Raw genomic sequence first — 20,163 nt, forward strand, 5'->3', positions numbered from 1 at the left:
GATTTACAACTTAAAGATGTATCACGTGCATTTTGATTTGCTTACGGGTTTTCATTTGCTAACCTTGTTTTTTTTAATGTGTGTGTTCGTGTACATGCTGAAATGCTGAATGTTTCTAATTTGAAGTGGGTACTCATCACATAAAGAGAAGACAGATAAGACTCTGGATTCTTTTGTGTTTGTGTGTGTGTGTGTGTGTGTGTGTGTGTGTGTGTTGTGGGGGGTCTGTACGATGATTGTAGTTAGCTAGTTCTTTTGAATTTCAGCAAAGTACACTGGAGTTAGATACACACCCAAAACCAAGATTGACACCAAAATGCTTCAAATTTTTCTGCATGGTCCTCCTGGGCATGAATTCAATAATAAATACATAAAAACATGTTGGCCGCAAAGGTTCAATTTAATGCGATGTGACACTATCGCCCCAAATCTGACGCTTAACGTATCAGATAACAGATGACTTTTATCTTTAGGATCCAGCGCTTTGTCTGAGACAAACAATTATTCATTGACGAGCGTTGAAAAAATGCCAAGAAAAAATCTGAATTTTATCCATTCAGTTTTGAATTCTCTAATATAAGGCTTATTCCAGTAATCTAATATAATTTGCGTATCCTCTGTAAAACTGGATAATACAAATCAAACTGAAGCTCCAAAATTTCATGGTGTGTGCATGTATGTGTGTATGTGTGTGTGTGTGTGTGTGAGAGAGAGAGCCTGTTCAAACACACTGTGTGTAGCGTGGGTGTGGCGTTACACCTCACGTGGCACTGGGCAGCCAAGATAAGAGCTGATCCTATCCATGCCTCCCTTCTGCAGCCCATGCCCGCCCACACACACACACACACACACACACACACACACACACACGCACACACACACGCACGCACACACGCACGCACACACACACACACACACACACGGTACCCCAGCGCTACTGTAATCTCGTTTTGCAATACCAACGTCCTGAGCATAATCAAAAACTCGCACTCGTGATGATGGCCAGAACACAATCCATATTGCTCCGCATCCACTGACACCGGAGCCTGGCATGGAAAGTCCCTGGTCAAAAACCTCAAAATGCAGAGGGGGAAAAAAGAAAAATAAAAAAAAAAAAAAAAAAAATGAAGGTTTCAGACTGAAGAAGCTGAATGAGAGTCCCTTAGGCCCGAAGAAACGCTTAAGGCCTCATATGGCTTCGACTCAGTAAAAACAAACTGTTCAGAATTGGAGGTGTTAGAAATGTTAATACCTTGGCAAACTTAGAGTAATCGTAAAGTCCTATGTAATAAAAATTAATTGGAGCAGAGGTGAAGGGAAGTTAGGAGAGGAGGGGAGAGGAGAGAAGAGAGGGGAGCTTACCTTCCTCCTCTTGTCAGACAGAGAGCTGACCTTTGGGTACAAACGGGAAAAAAAAAAAAAAGAACACACTCCCATCTCTTATTCACCTAGACATTCAGCAAAGCACAAACAGACACACTCAGATACACACTGATGTGATCGGCCACCCCGATAGTGAGCCGGAGCCGAGTCTCTAAGCCTCAAACAAAGTTTGGTGTGCAATGACTACAACCGGGAGGAGAAAAAAAAAAAAAAAAAAGAGAGAGCGAAGAGAGAGAGTGAGAGAAGAGCAAGTGAGGGCACAGGAGGAGCGCAAAGGAGAGAGAGAACAAAGTATGATCACGGAGTGAACTTTAACCACTTACCATTCAAGTTTAGCTTCAGTACACCCAGCCTACACCCCGGATCCATTTAGAGGCGCACACACACCTCTCCAGGTTGGGGTGGAGGGGGGGCAGAGGGGGGGGTACTGAGCTGGATTTTTGGAAAGCCCTGCTTTTTTCTCTCTGGTTCCTTCTGGCTGCACGACAAGCAGATGGCCTTCGCCCGTCCACGTTTTTTTTTTTTTTTTTCCTTTTCTCTCACACTCGCCGGATGTGCCGGCACGTCGGCCCGCAAAAACTGCGCGCCTTCCCGTCCACCACCCCCCCGTACGGCCAGGTGACAGATAGACGCTTGGGCGGAGTGCTTGCGCGTTCGTGCGTTTGATTTGGGAGAGAAAAATAAATAAACAAACATTTTAAAAAAATTTACTTGAAGAAGCAAGATTGGATTCCAAAAGCATGGGAACAAGTGGCAGCGAAAAGGAAGAAGGAGACGGAGAAGGAGGATGAAAGGATTCAATTTCTGTAGGTGAGAGGGAGCCACTAAGTGTAGTGAATGTGATTTGATGGGGATGCTGAGAAGGGGTTTAGGCGTACAAATACCATTAGTCACTCCTGTGCAAACCTGTTACTCTGTACATTTGTGCGCACACACACACACAGACACACACACCGCGAGCAAGGCTCCCAGACTCCATGATTCAAACACACACACAAGCACACTCACACCGTGGCTTACATAGAATCGAGTCGACAGCCACGGGGTATAAACGTGCCGGCCAGTACGGAGTAGTCGTAGGAATAAAAATTCGGAGTCAAATCGGAGGATCAAATTTCATGAGATGAACACGGCATGTGAAAGAAAGGTAAAAAAAAAAAAAATTAAATAACGTGAATAATATAAAGGATAACAAATAAATTTAAAAAAAAATCATCCGGAATGTCAATTACACTATTTCGGTCCAAATACAGAGAAAGGGGATGGAAAAAAAAAATCAAGCTTGTTTTCTATATCAAAATTTGATGACAACATACACATATAAGCTCTTCTTCTTTCAGCTGCTCCCTTCAGGGGTCGCCACAGCCAATCACCTTCCTCGATCAAACCATGCTCTCTGTATCCTCTTCTCTCACATCAACTAAAACCATGCTATTAGTCAACATATTTTTTGTGAAAATCCCTATTGAGTTACCTTTTTAAAGTAATTTCCCCCACTTTGTGTTCCTTTAAGGAACTATTATTTGCTCAGAAAAGAAAAGCAAAAGAAAATAATGGCCTAGAAGGCGTGATATTCAGCAATTACTCATTGTAGCATCTCAACAGCACCTCACAGACTCAGACTCCTCTCAGGATACTGTTTGTGCTGCACCTGATTTTCTCACAATCATCCTTAAAGTGCTTTATTTTAAATCCTTTGGACCCATCAATCTGTTTAGGTCTTTCTATTACAATGCAGGAAGCGGCATTGAGGTACAGTATAAATCCATGCATGGGTGTTTGACCAATGTTATTCAGATACTCATTGCTGTGTGAAATGGTACTTTTGACCTTTTGGATTTTGGTCAGTTGCTGTTTCAGATGCACATCTATTATTCACTTTCCTGCATGTCGTCTCCGTCCCACGTCTCTGATACAACCACAATAGGAGACCCGTGCCAACATATTTAACTTTCCCACTGTCAACATGGCAGATGAAGACTAAAAGCCTTGTTCGACATTGTAGTATTTGGAAATGATAAGCTTTTATGGATGAAGAGTTGAATATTGGACTGGACTAGCTGCTCCATGATCATATAATATCAGATATGAGGCTCACAGTTGAAACTCTTAGATGGGAGGATATTATCCTTTTACAGGCGTTACAACTGGCACCATTATTTTGCCCATTGGGAACTGAAACACGTTATACAGCAGCATTTTCTTTCTACAAAGTTATTTTTACCAGCCGGCTTCAGCAAGCAAAACTGAAGGTCTAAGATGCGCTTCAGATGAAACCGGCTTGACGCTTCCCAACTCTCATCGTGCCTCCAAATATATTTCTGACTTCAACCCCTGTAACCAAATGTTACTTTAGCCATTATTAACTACCGTGGCTGTCAGAGCTCAGTATGCTTCAACTGGCAAAAAAAAAGCTTGTTCAATTCTATTTTTTAAAACATTCATATGACACATTGCAGGAAAAAAAATAAAAATAAAATTTAGTTTGAGATTTGAGTTCAAAGTAGTGGATCAATATGATATCAGTATAATTTTCTTATATTGAAAAATATATCATGGCGAAAGTTGACTCGCTGTGGCGACCCCTGACGGGAAAAGCCGAAAGAAGAAAAAGAAGAAGAAGAAAAATATATAATATCTGTCAACGAAGCAATGACAACAACAACAATAAGGCACAAACCTCCTTGCTACTTTAGGGCTTTTTATAGGACATGTTAACAAAACAAGAAATGGAATCCGCACCGCTTCCTGCATTAGTGTGGCGAATTTTCTCAAAACCGGCTTAGAATTTTTGGAAAACCGGAAAAAGGTCTATTGAGGCTTATCCCTCAAATTTCCTAACCTTCATTTCCTTTTTTTGGGGGGGTGGTGGTGGGGGGGCGAACCCCCCCCCTGCATTTCTCTCACTTTAAGACCCCATTCATACCACACCCATGACCCCCATGTGCAGACATGAGGTCAAGCTCCAAAGATCACAGAGGAACCAGACAAGAGACAGAGAGAGAGAGAAAGAGAGAGAGAGCCAGAGAGAGACCCAAATCCTCCTTTCCTCCCAAAACCAGGCCAAAAATCTAAAGCCTTCCCATCAGCTTCAGACCCCCTCCTTTAGCCCAGTTGTGTGTAGAGAGGAGTCAGTGGGCACTCTTGCAGAAACATCAGCCCAGGGAAATTCAAATGAGAAAGAAATGGTAAGAGAGGGAGAAACAGATGGGGGGGTTGGGGTGCGAGGGGGGGGCACAATAGTGAGAAAATAGGATAAAAGAATGAGATGGGTGAGCAGTGGAGGGGTAGGGACGGGTTGGGGGTGGGGGGGGGGTGGGGGTCGGGGGTCAGGGCAGAAGCTGAGGAGGTTGCTGAGGCTGCAGGTTAAGATAATGTGTTGATCTGAAGAGATTTGCAGGGGAACATTTTTATTCATTTTCTGATTACTCCCGCCCTCCCCTCTCAGCCGGCGCTGTTGTCTCAGTTTGTTTGTTTTTGGCATTAGCGTTATGACTGTTGGTATGTGCGCGCGTGTACACATGCATGCTGATTAGGGCCGGAATATCTTAGAAACACAAATATTCACCGACATGCACATATCAATACATAATGCACGCAAACTTATTTAAAGATGCATTGGAGGAGCGGTGGACTGGGCAGGCGGTGTCGGGAATGCTAACAGCTTTTCAGATTTATAAAAATGCGGGCGCGGATGCTGCATATGTACGCACATCCATTGCAAAGGCCCGCCTTTTGGCAGGATGCTGCAGGTGGGTTAAGTGTTCAGAATGAGCTGGGCCACACAAAAATAGATTTCCTTCGCACTTCCATTCACCAAGTCGCACAGGAGCATAGAGGTCATTTCACTCAGGAGGAACGTACCTGCATTACTGTCAGACCCGCCTTCCAGGTTGAGTGAAATCGACTGGTCTCCGTCTTGCTTTCCCGGACCCAGGAGCATCCAGTTCTCAAGGCCGTCCGAATCAGAGGATGTGGAGAGCTCCGATGATGACTCAGATGACTCTGACTCAGATTTGGACTCCGACCCTTCGGATTCAGAGCTGCTTATGTTCACGGTTTCAGGCGATGAGACGAGATCCTTTGCCTGAATGACAAATAGGCAGAAGTCAGAAAATGTCAACCAAATGTTGGGGCAATCCCACCCTTTTTTTGTGCAACATCACTTGAACTTAAAAACCGCAATAGGGGAGCTCTTCGTGTCGAGATTTGTCCTACACGGGTTAATGCAACAGAAAACACCAGGATTCTTGATCCTTTCATTATGGCAGTGTGACATGGGAAAAAAAAAGTCTGAATTTAATTAAAAAAAATAAATAAAAAAAAAAGAAAGAAACAAGACATTTGCATTCAACGCATCTAGTTTATACATATATATATTTTTCTTGACTGGTTCAAATAAAACCTTACAATGAAATGAATTAATTATACCAAAAGATTAAGCCAGATTGTTTCTAAAATAGATCACTCTTGTTGAGCTATATTTGGGAATACGTAAATTAAATATTCAGCAACAGCCACAGGCAAATTAGGCTTAACTGACTTCAAGATGACTTTAACGGTGTATTAGGGCTTTTTAGGCCATGTTTCTGTGATACCCGATTGTATGGAAATGAATATTTGGGCCTTCGGCTGGATGTCACTGAAGGAAATTTATATCACAGTACTCGAAAGTTGCTTATTCAACAAAAACGATTTCCTGCTAAATTAGCAAGAAATTATCCAAAATTAACCATGAAATTAGTGAAAATTGAGCAACTAATGACGTTATCAACAGGATATAATCTACTATTCAGAAGAAAATGACAAGCAAATTAGTTAAAATGATAAAACTGAAAACACAACACAAAAAGAATAGAAAGCTTGTTTTTAAAACATCAAATAGAATATCGAGCCAGGGTTACTAAAGATGAAAAAAAAATGTTAAAGGGGCCTTCATTATCCAAACATTCAAAAAACAGGACAAAACGATACCCATTGCTTATACAGGACTGTCTCAGAAAATTAAAATATTGTGATGAAGTTCTTTTTCTTCTGTAATCCGATTACAAAAACAAAAATGTCATACATTCTGGATTCATTACGAATCAACTGAAATATTGCAAGCCTTTTATAATTCTAATATTGCTGATTATGGCTTACATCTTAAGCAAACTCAAATATCCTATCCTTAAATATCAGGATATCATGAAAAAGTCATTTTTGTTTTTTTTTAAATTGCATTACAGAAGATAAAGAACTTTATCACAGTATTCTAATTTTCTGAGACAGTCCTGTATTCATCAACAGATTTCCTGGTGATTATGATGAGGACGGTGGTGGAAAATATTGATTCATGGTATAAATCACACATATTTCTTCTACCTGGTGGGCCTGGGAAGGCGGCTGCAGCCTGCTGGACACCCGCCCCTTCAGGGTGCAAACTCCGATGTCATCGTTGGTGCTGTCCTCCTCTGAGAGGGAAATGACCTCGGGGCTGGAGTCGATCACGATGACCTCCTCAAACGTCGAAAACGGCGACGTCTGCCCTTTGGTGCCGCATTTGCTCCTCTTCCGTTTGTCAGGTTTCGCCTTCCCGGTCCGTGGCTGCTGCTTCTGTACGGAGGTCGATTGTGGCGGCAGCCCTGCTTCAGGGACGCTCTCTAGCTCCCCATCATGAGCGAGTTCTTTCGCTGTCTCTGCTGGCGGCTGTCCATCTTCGGTCTCTCCATCTTGCTCCTCGATCTCTTCCGCATTGGCGGAGTAGTGGAGCTGACTGTAGAGGCGGAACTCCAGCTCGCTGCTGTCCTCTGAGTCCTCGGAGTCCCTTCCATCCTCCTTGTAGAGGTCATCTTCCAACTCCTGCCTGTCCTGGTAACTACTGTACATGGCCGCAAGGCAATCCCAACATACGCTCACACATGCACGCGCACATGCAAACAGCTCTCTCAACACTTATACCTCGGGAGGCCGTGACCCCGGTGGTTCGATCTGAGGACAGGGATGGAAAAGAAAGAAAAAATCATTACAGTTATCAATTGCCATTCTGTATTAAACTGACTCAGTTCAAACAACAAATGTGTATACTGCTTAATTCATTAATAAGGGTACTTCTTTTTTTGCAGATACTGATGTTGAATGCATTTAGATCATCTAACTACATGTCATTGTCAAGTGCTCAACAGGTCGATAAAAGGACCGGCTGATTTCAACGTAAGCGAGAGACCAGTACAGGGCCTCAATCCAAGAAACGCAGAGAACTTTTCAGATCTTTCTCACTTCATCGAAAAGAAAATCCCAGACAGACGAGAAATCTCCGACTATCTTCTTTTCAATTAAAAATGGTGCATCTCTATAACCATGTTTATCCAATTTTCAACACACACAAATTCCGCCAAGTAACAAGCAAGTAACAGCAATCACACTTTTGGAAAAGTCAAAAGTGAAGCCGCAGAATGATTATAAAAGCTATGACTATGTCCCGCCCTTTTTATTTTTTCAAAGGATTCAACCAATAGTGTTTCAACTCCGCAAGTTAGTCCACTTGGTTCCTCCTCCAGTTCAAACTATTTACAGAATTAGTTCTTGTAAAAATGTAGCACACATTGTAAACACTGTATAACCCCTGATAACTTGAGTTAATTAGCGATATTTGTTCTGAAGTTCATAATAAATAAGTAAATATAAGACACAGGAGTCTGACAATGAATCAGTTGCAAAGGGGGCACCAGTGTTGATATCCGAGAAGTAGTGAAGCTGTCTATTGCTTGCCTTAAACCTAATGATTTTCACGGTTCCGTAAAAGATGGACGGACATTTTAGGACAGTGCATTCTGAGCAGTTTTTGATCAGTCTTGGACTTACAACAATATCAAACGTGTTTGATATTATCGCAAGTCTTTCAGTCCTTACAGTGACGTAACCCAAATCAACTATCAATGGATGAGCTCTTATTAAAAGCTCCAGAATTTGAGATCTGGTGGACAAACAATCACCAGTTGGGTATTTGCTGTAGAAATGGCATCTGTTGGCAGTATGGATGAACAGGAATGGCGAAGGACGTCCTGATCAGTATGGACTGCCCAGAAAGAAGAGTGGATGGTTGAGCTGTGGCCAGAATAGCCCAGCTTGTACGATGTCACTGTCCAGCGTTTCTTGACCGCATGTAGAAGGAAAAGCGATAGACCATAATAGCAGAGGCTCTGCAGATATCCAGTGAAAACACTGCATGGTTGGGCAAAAAATTGCTGTTGTAGTCTTGTAAATAATGATCCTGTTAGTCACAGTCTTTGTAAAATCTCAGTCTCAGCCTTGTCTGAGACTGAAAACGCTAAAAACTAGTCTTTTGATATGAGCAGGTAGAAGATGATAGTTTTATAAGTCTTTTCCAAATCTTTTGAAAATCTTTTTAAATCTTCTAAGCTCTAAGAACAGGTTTAGGCTCGTAAAGAGGGAATATGAACTGCCATGGTGTCCTACTGGCTGTTTTAACTTTATAACACACTAACTGATAGTCTACCCCTAGCTTAAATTTGGCAAAAAGTGTGGCACACAATTTGTAACAAAAAATATTTGTATCTCCCCTAAAACGATGACTAGCTAATCATCATTCTGCCAGGGACAGGGAGACCGCTGTGGACAACAACATTCAGAAATCTGTGAGAGGAGAAAGAAAAGATAAGCCGAGATACACCTGAAGAAAAATATGCCGGCAAGCTGTGTTGGCCAAACGGACAATTTTGTCTCATATTTAAAAATGGTCATGTGGAACAAAAGTTTGCAAAGCCTCTGGTGTTACTAGAAACACTAATATTTTACTTTATCGCCTCTGTGGAAAACGCATACATGATTTCACCAGTTTGAAGCCATCAACCAGTAGCTTCAGACCACTGACACTGCATTTGACAAGGAAAAGACAATGGAGTGACTGAGAGAGATACTTCAGAGCAATGACTTGAACACGAGATGCATAGAGTGTGTTACTTGGATGTTGGTGGTGAATTTCACTTTTTAATACATCCCAGACTCCACCGTAAAAATAGTTTGCGTGGTCTGATTATAAAGCCTTTTTAAACGACACCATGAGCTTATGCAAAATAATCTATGTTCTGCTGGAGGCTGAGTAACTTTAAACCATTTAAAAGGCTTGATGAAAACAGAACTTAATTTTAGTAATTATTTATCAACATATCAAAAAAATTCCTTGACATAGCATGAAATTAGCAGAATAAAAAAAAAAAATTGAGATTGAAATTTGGGGTGATGCCACCCAGCCCTGTTGCCCTGTTGTTAGAATTTAAATCCCACATTCCCACCCAGTCAAAATTAAGGCTTTTGAATCACCAATATTAGAGCCATTATCTGCAGAAAAGAAAAAGTGGTCACAAGCAAAAATCAACTAAAGGGAAGGCACAGACTTTGATCTTGCTCGGAAACCCATAAGGGCTTGTTAACAAAGCTGAGGGAGATAACGGTCCGATGTCGATATATTTTTTTCAACCTCAAGAATGTTCCATCAGAGTGTTTTTGCTGGGAAAAAAATTCGATCCAAGTTTGTAACACCTGTCTGGCGAATGCTACTACTCACGGGCTCCCATTTGATGCCTACTTTGAATGATTATGCTTGAAGCCATGAGAATATCTACTTGCAAGGACTGATAAAACACACCATCTAATTTTCCCCCAAATGTCTTTCTTTCTTTCTCTCTTTCACTCACACTGGGCAGAGCAATGGCACTGGGCCATTGCTCTGCCCAGTCCTGCGTGTCTGTGCCATGATGGCTAAAGATGATTGGCTCTCAGACCGCACACACTGCAGAAATGCTACACTAGACAGTCACAAGCAGCCCACCAGGGATTAAAATGGACAGAGTCCTACCAGCAGCTGAGGGAGGCTGTCAACAAAGGGTGAAAAGTTTGGCAAATCATAGACCTTTAAAAAAAAAAGACAAAGAAAGCGAACGACAAACCTAAAACGAGGCTGTGTCTTCAGTGAAATGATGTAACTAAAATGTAAATAATCAACAGTTTGGGGAAAAAAATCTGTGTTTGAGTTTGTTAGGTGGACCGTACGCCTTCTCATTTATCTGTGGGATCATGCAGGCCGATTAGTGAACAACCCGGAAGAGCTAAATTCGAATATTTCTCAATTCAATCTGTCAAATCAGCCATTAGATAGTGTGATATCAGTGGAGAATCATGTGAGAGTACTCACAGATACTTAAGCACAAACATTTCATTGTACTTTCTTTTTCTGCTGGGTGTCATTAACGCCACACTTCTTTCACATGTAGATAAATGGGAAAAATGGCAGGTAAATCAGAGAGTGCGAGAGAGAGAGACGATTTGAGAGAGATTTTCAAATGACACTAAAATGCCGCTGGGAACATGAGCCCCCTTGACTTTGAACAATTCAAATCCCAGAAACACCAAGAGCTGGGAGAGCAAAAAGCCACTGCACCTCCGCACTGCGATAGACAATATTTCACTGTGACTTACTGCCATATTTGATTCACTGTGTAGCTTATTATATCCAAGTTATCTGTGCGGCGTGTGTGCGTGTATGTGCAACAGTGAACTGTGTGTGTCCTGTGTGTGAACTTGTCTGCTATCAACATTGACCTGAGATGTGACATCATTTCATCTCATTGCACTTTACAATGATGATAAAGCTTTTCTTTTCTATTCTAATACTTCAATGAAAACACTGTTCTTCACATGTACTTGACACCTCCGCACAGTGTGGGCTGATTTTATATATATATTTAAATGAGCCCCCCATACCTTTCACAAGATATGAGTTGAGGGTCAAACATCTTCATGTAAAGAAATTCTAGTCCAGTTGCCACGAAAAGGTTTCGACAAGGTCTACACAGTGATTTGGTCATTACATTCTAGCATAAATAGCATAGTACCGGTACATTTATTCAAATCTGGAATGGAGAAACTTTGGTTGAAATTCAAGATGGACAAAGCTAAGAGTGTCTGTATATGAAAGAATGGTCTGCTTACCACTGCAAGTTAAGGTGAAATTCCCATTTGACAGTGAACATAGGAAATAGTAAAAACTGTAAATAGTTATTCAATAGCTTTGTGTGATTATCATTTAACATAATAAAATCACATTCATGTAAAAAAGATAAAAGAAATTGAGAATTCTTACCATACGGAGGTAAATGTAGTGGTATAGTGATATACAAACACTGACATAAGCACTTCAACGCAATTTTTCATCAAGTCATGTGAGGTAACATATTTTGAAACTGCAATAGTCTTTAACCAGAATAAATGTATGTTCTCTGTAATTTATGGTTACCAGGGGTATTTGATGTGTACAAAAATAAAATTATGTGTAGCTGAATTGCTGTTGCTGAGAAGGGAAACAAAATCAATGTTAACACCTGAATCTTAAGATTTAACAAGATATTGGACCGAACGGACTATGTCAAATAAACCCAGAGAAAACAATAATGTGCATGTGAAGTATGTATCACGCCTTATCAATGCAATAAAAGAAAAAAGATTAACAAATTTGCAATCTCAGAATTGCATAGTTCACCCAGGTGTGGAACGGATAGCTACATGCTAACCTACTAGCTAGAAGGTCAATTGAGGCACAAATAAACACGGATTGAAACTCACTTACGGTTGAATTAGTGAAATGTATCTCGCCTCGACTTACTGGAGACTAACTTCTTAAATCAGAGGGCTGATATCCAAATAAAGTCGCTCCCTGGCTAGCATGTGTTCCTCCTTTCAGTCCACGTGTTAACAGAAAACACCGTAGGATGTAAACAATGCAGCGCTTTGTTACAAACACGCGTGCATAGAAAAAAAATAACCGACGATTACATAAGCTACGCATCAAGGAGACAACGACTTGTGTTTGTAGTAAATATCCAGGCTCTTACCTCAATACAAAAAAAACAAACCAAAACAAACCCAACTGAAATTGCTTCAGATGACTGAGGACGACGTTGCCTCGCTTAGAGCCGGCAGGAGACGGACGATGCACTTCCGGGTTTGCGAGTTGGAAATTGGTTGGCCGACCGAAACGTTTCACGCTACCAGGCCAAGGCACTAAAATAAGACGCAATATGCATTCATGACTGAATATCGGAGACTAGTTAAAAGTTGAATAATTATTTATCAAAAGCGGTTTATCTTTAATGCAAAAAAAACCTGTTTTATATATTTATAGGTGTGTGTGTGTGTGTGTGTGTGTGTGTGTGTGTGTGTGTGTGTGTGTGTGTGTGTGTGTGTGTGTGTGTGTGCGTTTTCTTTAATTTATTTTCTTATTGTACTTTATTAATCCTTAATTCCTCTCTGCATTTAATGATTATAATGGATGAACCATGATTATTAGTTATATGAACAGGTACTGTAGCGATCCCGACATAAAAACAACAGGCTGTCACTTCGCTGATCACTGGACGGCAAGGGATCGATGTGGGTGAGGAGCCGGGAAGTTTGGGGAAGTGACCAGAGGGAGTGTTGCGGGGCACAGCTTCAAGTACGAGTGTATCAGTGAAGTGTGGAGAATAAAGCTGCAACATTTGGAAGGAAAGCCTTGTTGCGGAAGTGTTGCAGTACATGCATACATATATATGTATATACACAAAGTTCTTGCACCTTCCTTTGTGAGATTTTAAAGAAATCCTCTCTGCTTTTGCTTTTGTATGAAGATACCAAGTCACTTCTGTGTGAATGTAACAAAACTGAATTAAACAATGTGTATATGATATTTTATCATCTCATAAGTCGCAGCCATTCAGTGTATTCTGTCTTTGAGACCGAAAGGCCAAGTTTGCAAACTACTAATTTCTTCTGATTATATGCTGAATAAGGCCTTTGTTCATTTAAAAATGTCATATAAATAGACTTTTCTTACACAAGATTTCTAGTATGCGCTGATTTTATACGAATTTGGATCCATTAATGTGAAACAGCTCTGTAATGTCAGATTTAATGCAAACAAAATGCACCGCAGTGTCAAAATGAGAAGAAAATCCCAATCTGAGAGGGAGGCAAGTAAAAGCATTCTACATTGGAGTTGAATATTAAATGCACATAAATATGTTAACTGTATTGGATACATTCCCAACCCATACAAAAAACTTGCTCATTTATGCTTCTATCATCATACGAAAATAGGCATATACTATTTGATGTGATACACACCAAATACACAGACCATTCATTTGCAAAAGCACATACCTATGCTAAAATGATATAGCAGCTAAATGTTTTTATTAAGTGTCCATAAGAGTGCTAATTTAGCACTAACAACCTGCAAATTTAGTCGTATTTTACAGCTGCACATATCTGTTCTCTCCCTTAAACACCACTGAACTGTGAGATGTTGTACTTAGAAAAACTTATTTATAAAATTGATCTTGAATTGTCTGCTCGCTTGCTTTTCTGCATATTTAACAGAATCCATCATCAAAATGTTTTCTCCTCCATAAATAAAGCACAAATTCCTCTGCGAAATGTCAGAGTACGTATTTGTGACACCGGGTGTGTGCATGTGTGTCTGAGTCACTATTGGACCTTCAGACTTGTGCTATTATTACATGTTGATGGGAATGTAAATCTATATGTAAATGTAATTCTACTGAGTAGCTATCGCCATCAGTCATATTTATTACAGGTTGAATACAGCAAAATTATGCTCCCTTGACTTTCATGCAGCGTGTGTAGCATTAACATCCAGCCTTTCCTCCCTTCCATATCAAAAGAATAATGGTGAACTCTGGAAATCCAAGGGTAGACATCACTATCAAAATAATAGTGCGCGGATGGTGTTATAATAGAGAATCAGCGAGTGAATGCCATCTGATTTCGAAGGATTCCCCATGCGTGTCAACAGAGGAAAGGCCATCACTGAGCTGGATTGTTTCCCTCCAAAGGTTAGTCTCCACTTCATGTCTCAACACTGTCATCTCTTTTCAGTCCATGTGTACATTGAGTACACACATATATGCATAGAGTTGATATCCTGCTTCTGTTTTGTTTTTTGGAAGTACTTATAGGTAGGGGAGGGGGTGGTTCTCCTGCATCCTCTGCTCCACATATCTCCCTAAATTGGATGAAGTGACGGGATGCCTCAGTGGCTCAGTGAAATTGTGATGTGGCTGCCTGATTTCGGTTTCATGCATTGGCTATTATTTACCATTATTGTTTTTAAAAAGGCAGAGCAGCCGGTCTAAATGGAGGCATCTGGTCCAACAGTTCATCTTCAAGTGTACAGACCAGCGGTACATTGAGAATGGATGGAGTGTCGAATGCAAGTGCTTTTAAGGTCCCTCGTTATCCAATCATAAATTCCAGAGGGATGGTTCTGCCTGATGAATGATCTTTATTGAAGAAAAGAAGTTAAAAGAAGCATGTCATTGCTTTCAACATGATGGTGTTTTTATGGGCCATTGTCAATCCCGCTGTCATTTGGCACCAGTCGCTGCAGTCAACACTCATTGGTGTGTTTCATAAAGCAGCACTCGTGTCCGACCGAGTATTTTATTGGCAAAATTCTGAAACTGATGGTTATTTGTTTTCAGACTCCGGCTACAAAAGACCCAACTGTGTCCTCAAACAACACCAGTTCTTGCGTTTATACAGTAGAATGAATTGTTGTTGACAGAAATTGTACTCTCAGGTAAATACTGACTTGAACTTTTCATATTTCCATATTTTGCCCTGAGTGGATTATAATGTCAACTAATGTTAAATACAAATGGTTGATTAAGAACATTTCTAAATGTACAAGCTGGTTTAAATTATTCAAATATGATTATTTTTTTTCCTGGTTGCCCTGAGGTTTGGGAAGTGTCTATATTTTTTAAAACAGGTCAATTTCATAAGTTTAAATAACAATTTGCTGCATTATAAAATTGTTTTAACCAAAAAAGTCATCCATCCACAAACAATTATCTTACAAATCATAGTGTGTAACATGTCTGAAATGTATAAATAGTTCCTTTTCAAAAAACTCATTTAGCCCCAGCTGAGGCAGAGATAGTTGCTCCAGCTTGTTTCAGTTCTGTCACAGGGGTTCTGTTTGAAGAGAAAAACAAAGACCTGCTTCCTTTTTTTTCTTTCTTACTGCAGGCTTCCTTGTTACTGTATGTATGTAAATACAAACTGACTTCCTGTATTGAAGCAGACGGTCAGGAGGAATTCCCTGTAACAAAAAAAAAAAAAAAGGACTCGCCCTGGATCAGCGCTTCTGAACAAAAATGGCTTCCATGCGTCACCCATGTGGGGCCCTCTCTGCTGCAGACACTCTCACTTGCTGGGTGTACAACATCATTGGTAACCTTAAAGTAGCATCTCTCCAACTCTGTTGTGTCATTGACAACAAAACATCACCTTTTCAACCGGACACACCGAAGTGCTAGATTGGATTTATTTCAAAAAGATCAACAGCTACACATTTATTCGGAAGATAAGTAATCATACAGTCCTGTACCACTGTGAATAGTATTTCTTGTATTTTTCATCCATCTGAATTGCACTTTTATATTCAGACATATCTCCAAGAAAGATTATCAGCCTCACACCTGTAGTTTATGAAAGAATAGCTGTGTTCAACTATTCAAGTGCTTCTGTTGGTGTTTTTGTTTGTTTGTTTTTTTAATAATTTTAGCCTTTGTCAGATATGTAGCTAAAATAGGTATTTCAGTCAGATGGTCTGTTTCTCAGCCTACTTGCGTCCATGCTGGGATTTTGGGCCACAATTTTTCAGACCAAAAAGAAAAATGTCATATGTGGTAATTGTTTATTTTTCTATGACATGTTTCTTCTTTCAAACAGTGGATAACATGGGCATCCCAAAAATATACATGCAAGCCACACTTGAAATTGAATATACATAATGACAATAGTTGAATTTTTGCATGTTGCAGTATGGTATTTTGTTTTGAGAGCCCTCTAACTGTACAAAACAATAAGGAGAATTAGGTGGTGGTTGGGACTAATGGATAAAATGCAACAATGGAATGCTATGTAAGCTGAATATTGTTATGGATGAAGGGAATTTAAGTTGTCTTATGGTGCTCAATTACTTATTCTTGAAGAGTCAGCTCGAGCGATCTGAAAGAGAGCAAAACATTTAACTTCTGGTTTGTAACAAACTGCCCTGTCTACATTTAGGCTTCTTCCATTGGTGAAGAGAAGTCATATAAAATGACTTAAAGTTAATCACAAGCCTGAAAGGCAGGGTGCCGCTGACTCTCTGATGACCCATTCTGATGCATGTTTTGCACACCTGCGTGACAGTCCACTCATCTCAATTAAAAGAAAACCTGTGTTTACGGGTGAGATTTACACATAAACACACTTTAGTGTACTTTTTTCCCTGCAGCCCTTTTGTGAGCAGCAGGCTGTCCCTGCTTTCAGTGGGAAAAGACCAGAACACGAGAACAAGCCTAACAACACCTTTTTAGAGCAATGGAAATGATTTGTGTCTATGGGGATTAAATTTGTGAACAGAGGGTCTATACAACCGCACACCAACCCACACACACACACGCACACACAGAAAGACACATAAAGTCCTATATACTCCATCACCACCCGATGCCACGACACCTCTTTTCTCAACGGCAAATATAAAACCACATTGACAGGAGCCTTGTTCGCTCTTGTTGGATCGTCACGCTGAAATGTTTACCTTTACATACAAATGGCCTGGTGTCATGTTGTGTCACATAATGTTTCATGGACAAATAATGTATCCCATTTCTCAATCCGCCCTGCAGCCCTTAAGCCCCCTCACAGCCCTACCCTTCTATAGTAACAGCGACAACTGGCTGCAAAAAGGGACGCCTGTGCTGCCACAGAGAAGTGCCACTCTGAATTATATCCTGGGGATAGAGCAAAGCTCAATCAGCACTATGACTCAGAGTTAAACACATAAGGCAGGTTACACAAATTTCTGATGTAAAATTAAATAAGAAAAATAGATAAACACCAAAATAAATAAATATATAGATAGATAAATAAATTTAAAATTGGGACTCACTCAAAAAGGGTCATTGTTCCTATTTCAATGGACTTTGAGGGCAATATATCAACACTGAAAAAAACACATATATACATATGCATATATGCAAACACATATATATGTATGTATTATTTTCATAAAGAAATTATAAACTACTTCTAAATTAAAGCAGCAAACGAAAAAAGGGAAGATCTAGTTACCTGCCAGTTACATATGTCTTTAAAAAAAGACGTATGTAGCATAAGAGTCTCTTTTCACAAACCTTTATTTAATCTTAGTGACCAATACATAAATAAGATGGAGATAAACAGCTGGAGAAGTTTACAGAATCTTCCGGGGGGGGTTAAAAGAGATTAAATAAAATACACATATCTGTAAAATGCCTAAACTGGACCTTTCTTTACTGCATCTCCAGTGAAGGGAACGCATTATATTAATTTTTACTATTTTATTTCGACACTGCGTCTGAATCACACTGAAATGGTAAAACGACATGAATCTCCACATCCGTACTATTGAGGTGAGCTCCCTTTGCGTGTGTGTGTGTGTGTACGTGTGTCTGTCCAGTGTCTGCAGCACCCTCTCCTCACACACACACACACACACACACACACACACACACACACACACACACACACACACACACACACACACACACACACTCGCCTCAATTGGAAGCAAGGCCTGTAAAAAAAAAAGAAGTGCGTTTTCAGACTTTCACTCTTACACTCCTCTTAAACAGTCTGCAGAAAGTTTAAAAAATAAACTAAAATAACTAAGGAAGCAAGTAAATAAATATATACATAAATAAATAAATAAAATGATGTCCTGGAGGAGACTGAGAGCACTTCCTCTCGTGTCGATGTTGTTTACTTATTGTTTTAGACGTCCCTCTACCCCCTCCCCTTTCCTCTTTAACGCGATTCTTTCCGGTTCCGCTCGGTCAGCGATCCTGCCCCTCACCAACCTCCCATCCCACCCCCACCAACCCTCCCACCCCACAATATTAATTACATTAATTAACGCAGGGAGGGAGGAAACAACAATAATGCCAAACATACAAACAGAGGAGAGGATTAAATATCTGGACTGTGTGTGGTGACTTCTTTGGAGACAGGGATCCTGCAGGCGACGCCTGGGGGGGGGAATAAAATAGTAAATAAATAAAAATCCAATCCAAATGACTAAAAAGAAATAGCATTAGTATAAATTAAACGTGTTAAATATAGAATAAATAAAATGTTTGCTCTATCGTCTGAACTGCTCTTACTACAAAACAATAATAGCATATTACTGGAGAAGTGGTGTAAAAGAATCTGTGCTTATTTGGCACAGCTCGGTGACCTTTTTGGGAATATTAAACTGTAAACTTCTGTATCGAGGCCCGCTATAGCGACCTTTATACGTGTGTAACCCTGTAATAACCGCGCTGAAAACCTTAGAACAGATAATCGTATACAGTCTGGAGAAACCGCACTGAGGAGTCCACAACTTGGCGTGCGTAAACGTTCAACTTTTGGGGCCATAAAAAAAGAAAAAAGACGAGCAGTGACGTTTGCAGTGGGGGGATATTAATAGATCAATAAAGCTTTTTTTTCGAAATAAGGTTAATTCACACCCGAAAGCGTGCCATTATTCATATTTGACAACAACAGAACAATCCGATTAACTGCAACCGCGTTATGTTTTAGCCCCCTGTTTTTTTTTTTTTTTTTACAAATATTAAAAAAAATAGCCAGAAACAACGACTTCACTGATCACCAATCGATCAATCTACCTATCGGGGAATGGCGGGGACGTGCGTGAGCCGGGGGGTCAGGGTCGCGGTGTCGCAGCGCGAGGCTACATGCGGGGGCAGAAAGGGTCGCCGTCTCGCGCTTTGTTCCCGCACTCAATTGTCTGCGGGGGCCGTGCGTGAACCCTGAGACCCGCGGCTGTCTGGAGGAAGACCACCGCCGGCGGGGGTGGGAAGGGAGGAAGATCGAGGGGGGAGAATCCCGAGTTTTACGAGAACCAAGGAAGCAATGTCGTATATTCTCAGTTAGGGTGGACCCGCCCACCCGAACCTGCAAATATTGCCTTACCATGCGCAAATCACTAACTTTTTGATGTATTTATTTATTCTGCATCAAGTGGCGTGGCTGTAAAAAAAACAAACAAACACTGGAGTTGCGCAAAACAAGTCTGGAAAATGAAAAAAAAAAACAAACAAACAAAAAAACTGAACATTTACTCGCATGTATTGTTCTGATCAAGAAATTCAATCTAAAATAGTCTGGGTTACATAAGTGCTGTAATAAATCTACTATAACCTGTGCTAATCATGTTTAAACCATGTAATAGCGTGAAATAGTCCTCTACTTGATCGGTAAAAGTGTTTTTTTTTTAAACGTAAACCTACAACAACCTCCATTGGTTTCCCCGCCTGCGCATAATGGAGAGACAAAAAATGAGAATTTTCCACACGTTCAGATCGAAGCTAATCGTTTAAGAAATGTAGATGTCTTTAAACTAAACTCGTCTTTACACAGTAAATAAATAAATGCACGAATAGATAAATATATGTATATGTTAAATAAATACGGGCCCGCGTTTCGCCCGGGGTGACTGAAAACCTCCCTATTAGGAAATCTCGTTTTGGACCGCGATAGGAACGCAAAACCCACGGGTGTCACGACGAGAACAACCTTTCACTCAGTGAGTCACGGAAGTTAAACTAAATGTGCACGTATCCACGCTCTCTCTCTTTCACACACACGTTTTTCTCAAACTGTGCTTTACGCGCTTATTCCACA

General features: G+C 40.4%; 1 protein-coding gene across 3 annotated transcripts in view; it reads right to left on the bottom strand.

Annotated features, from left to right (window-relative positions):
* Positions 1–12,367, bottom strand: part of zcchc7 (zinc finger, CCHC domain containing 7) — a 55,659-nt gene extending 43,292 nt beyond the window's left edge. Inside the window, exons 1-3 of one of the 3 annotated variants that reach the window (XM_086156889.1) lie at positions 12,273–12,367; positions 6,748–7,353; positions 5,248–5,470 (exon numbers count right to left, since the gene is read on the bottom strand). In XM_086156889.1, the coding sequence (XP_086013015.1) occupies positions 5,248–5,470; positions 6,748–7,251 (727 nt within the window). In that variant the 5' untranslated portion in view covers positions 7,252–7,353; positions 12,273–12,367. The other 2 variants (XM_086156891.1, XM_086156890.1) reach the window with 2 other exon arrangements.
* Between the last annotated feature and the right edge of the window lie 7,796 nt (positions 12,368–20,163).

The sequence above is a fragment of the Fistularia commersonii genome, chromosome 12, assembly GCF_037954325.1.
Source record: "Fistularia commersonii isolate RoL2024-O1a breed Wild chromosome 12, RoL_Fcom_v1.0, whole genome shotgun sequence".
Lineage (NCBI taxonomy): Eukaryota > Metazoa > Chordata > Actinopteri > Syngnathiformes > Fistulariidae > Fistularia > Fistularia commersonii.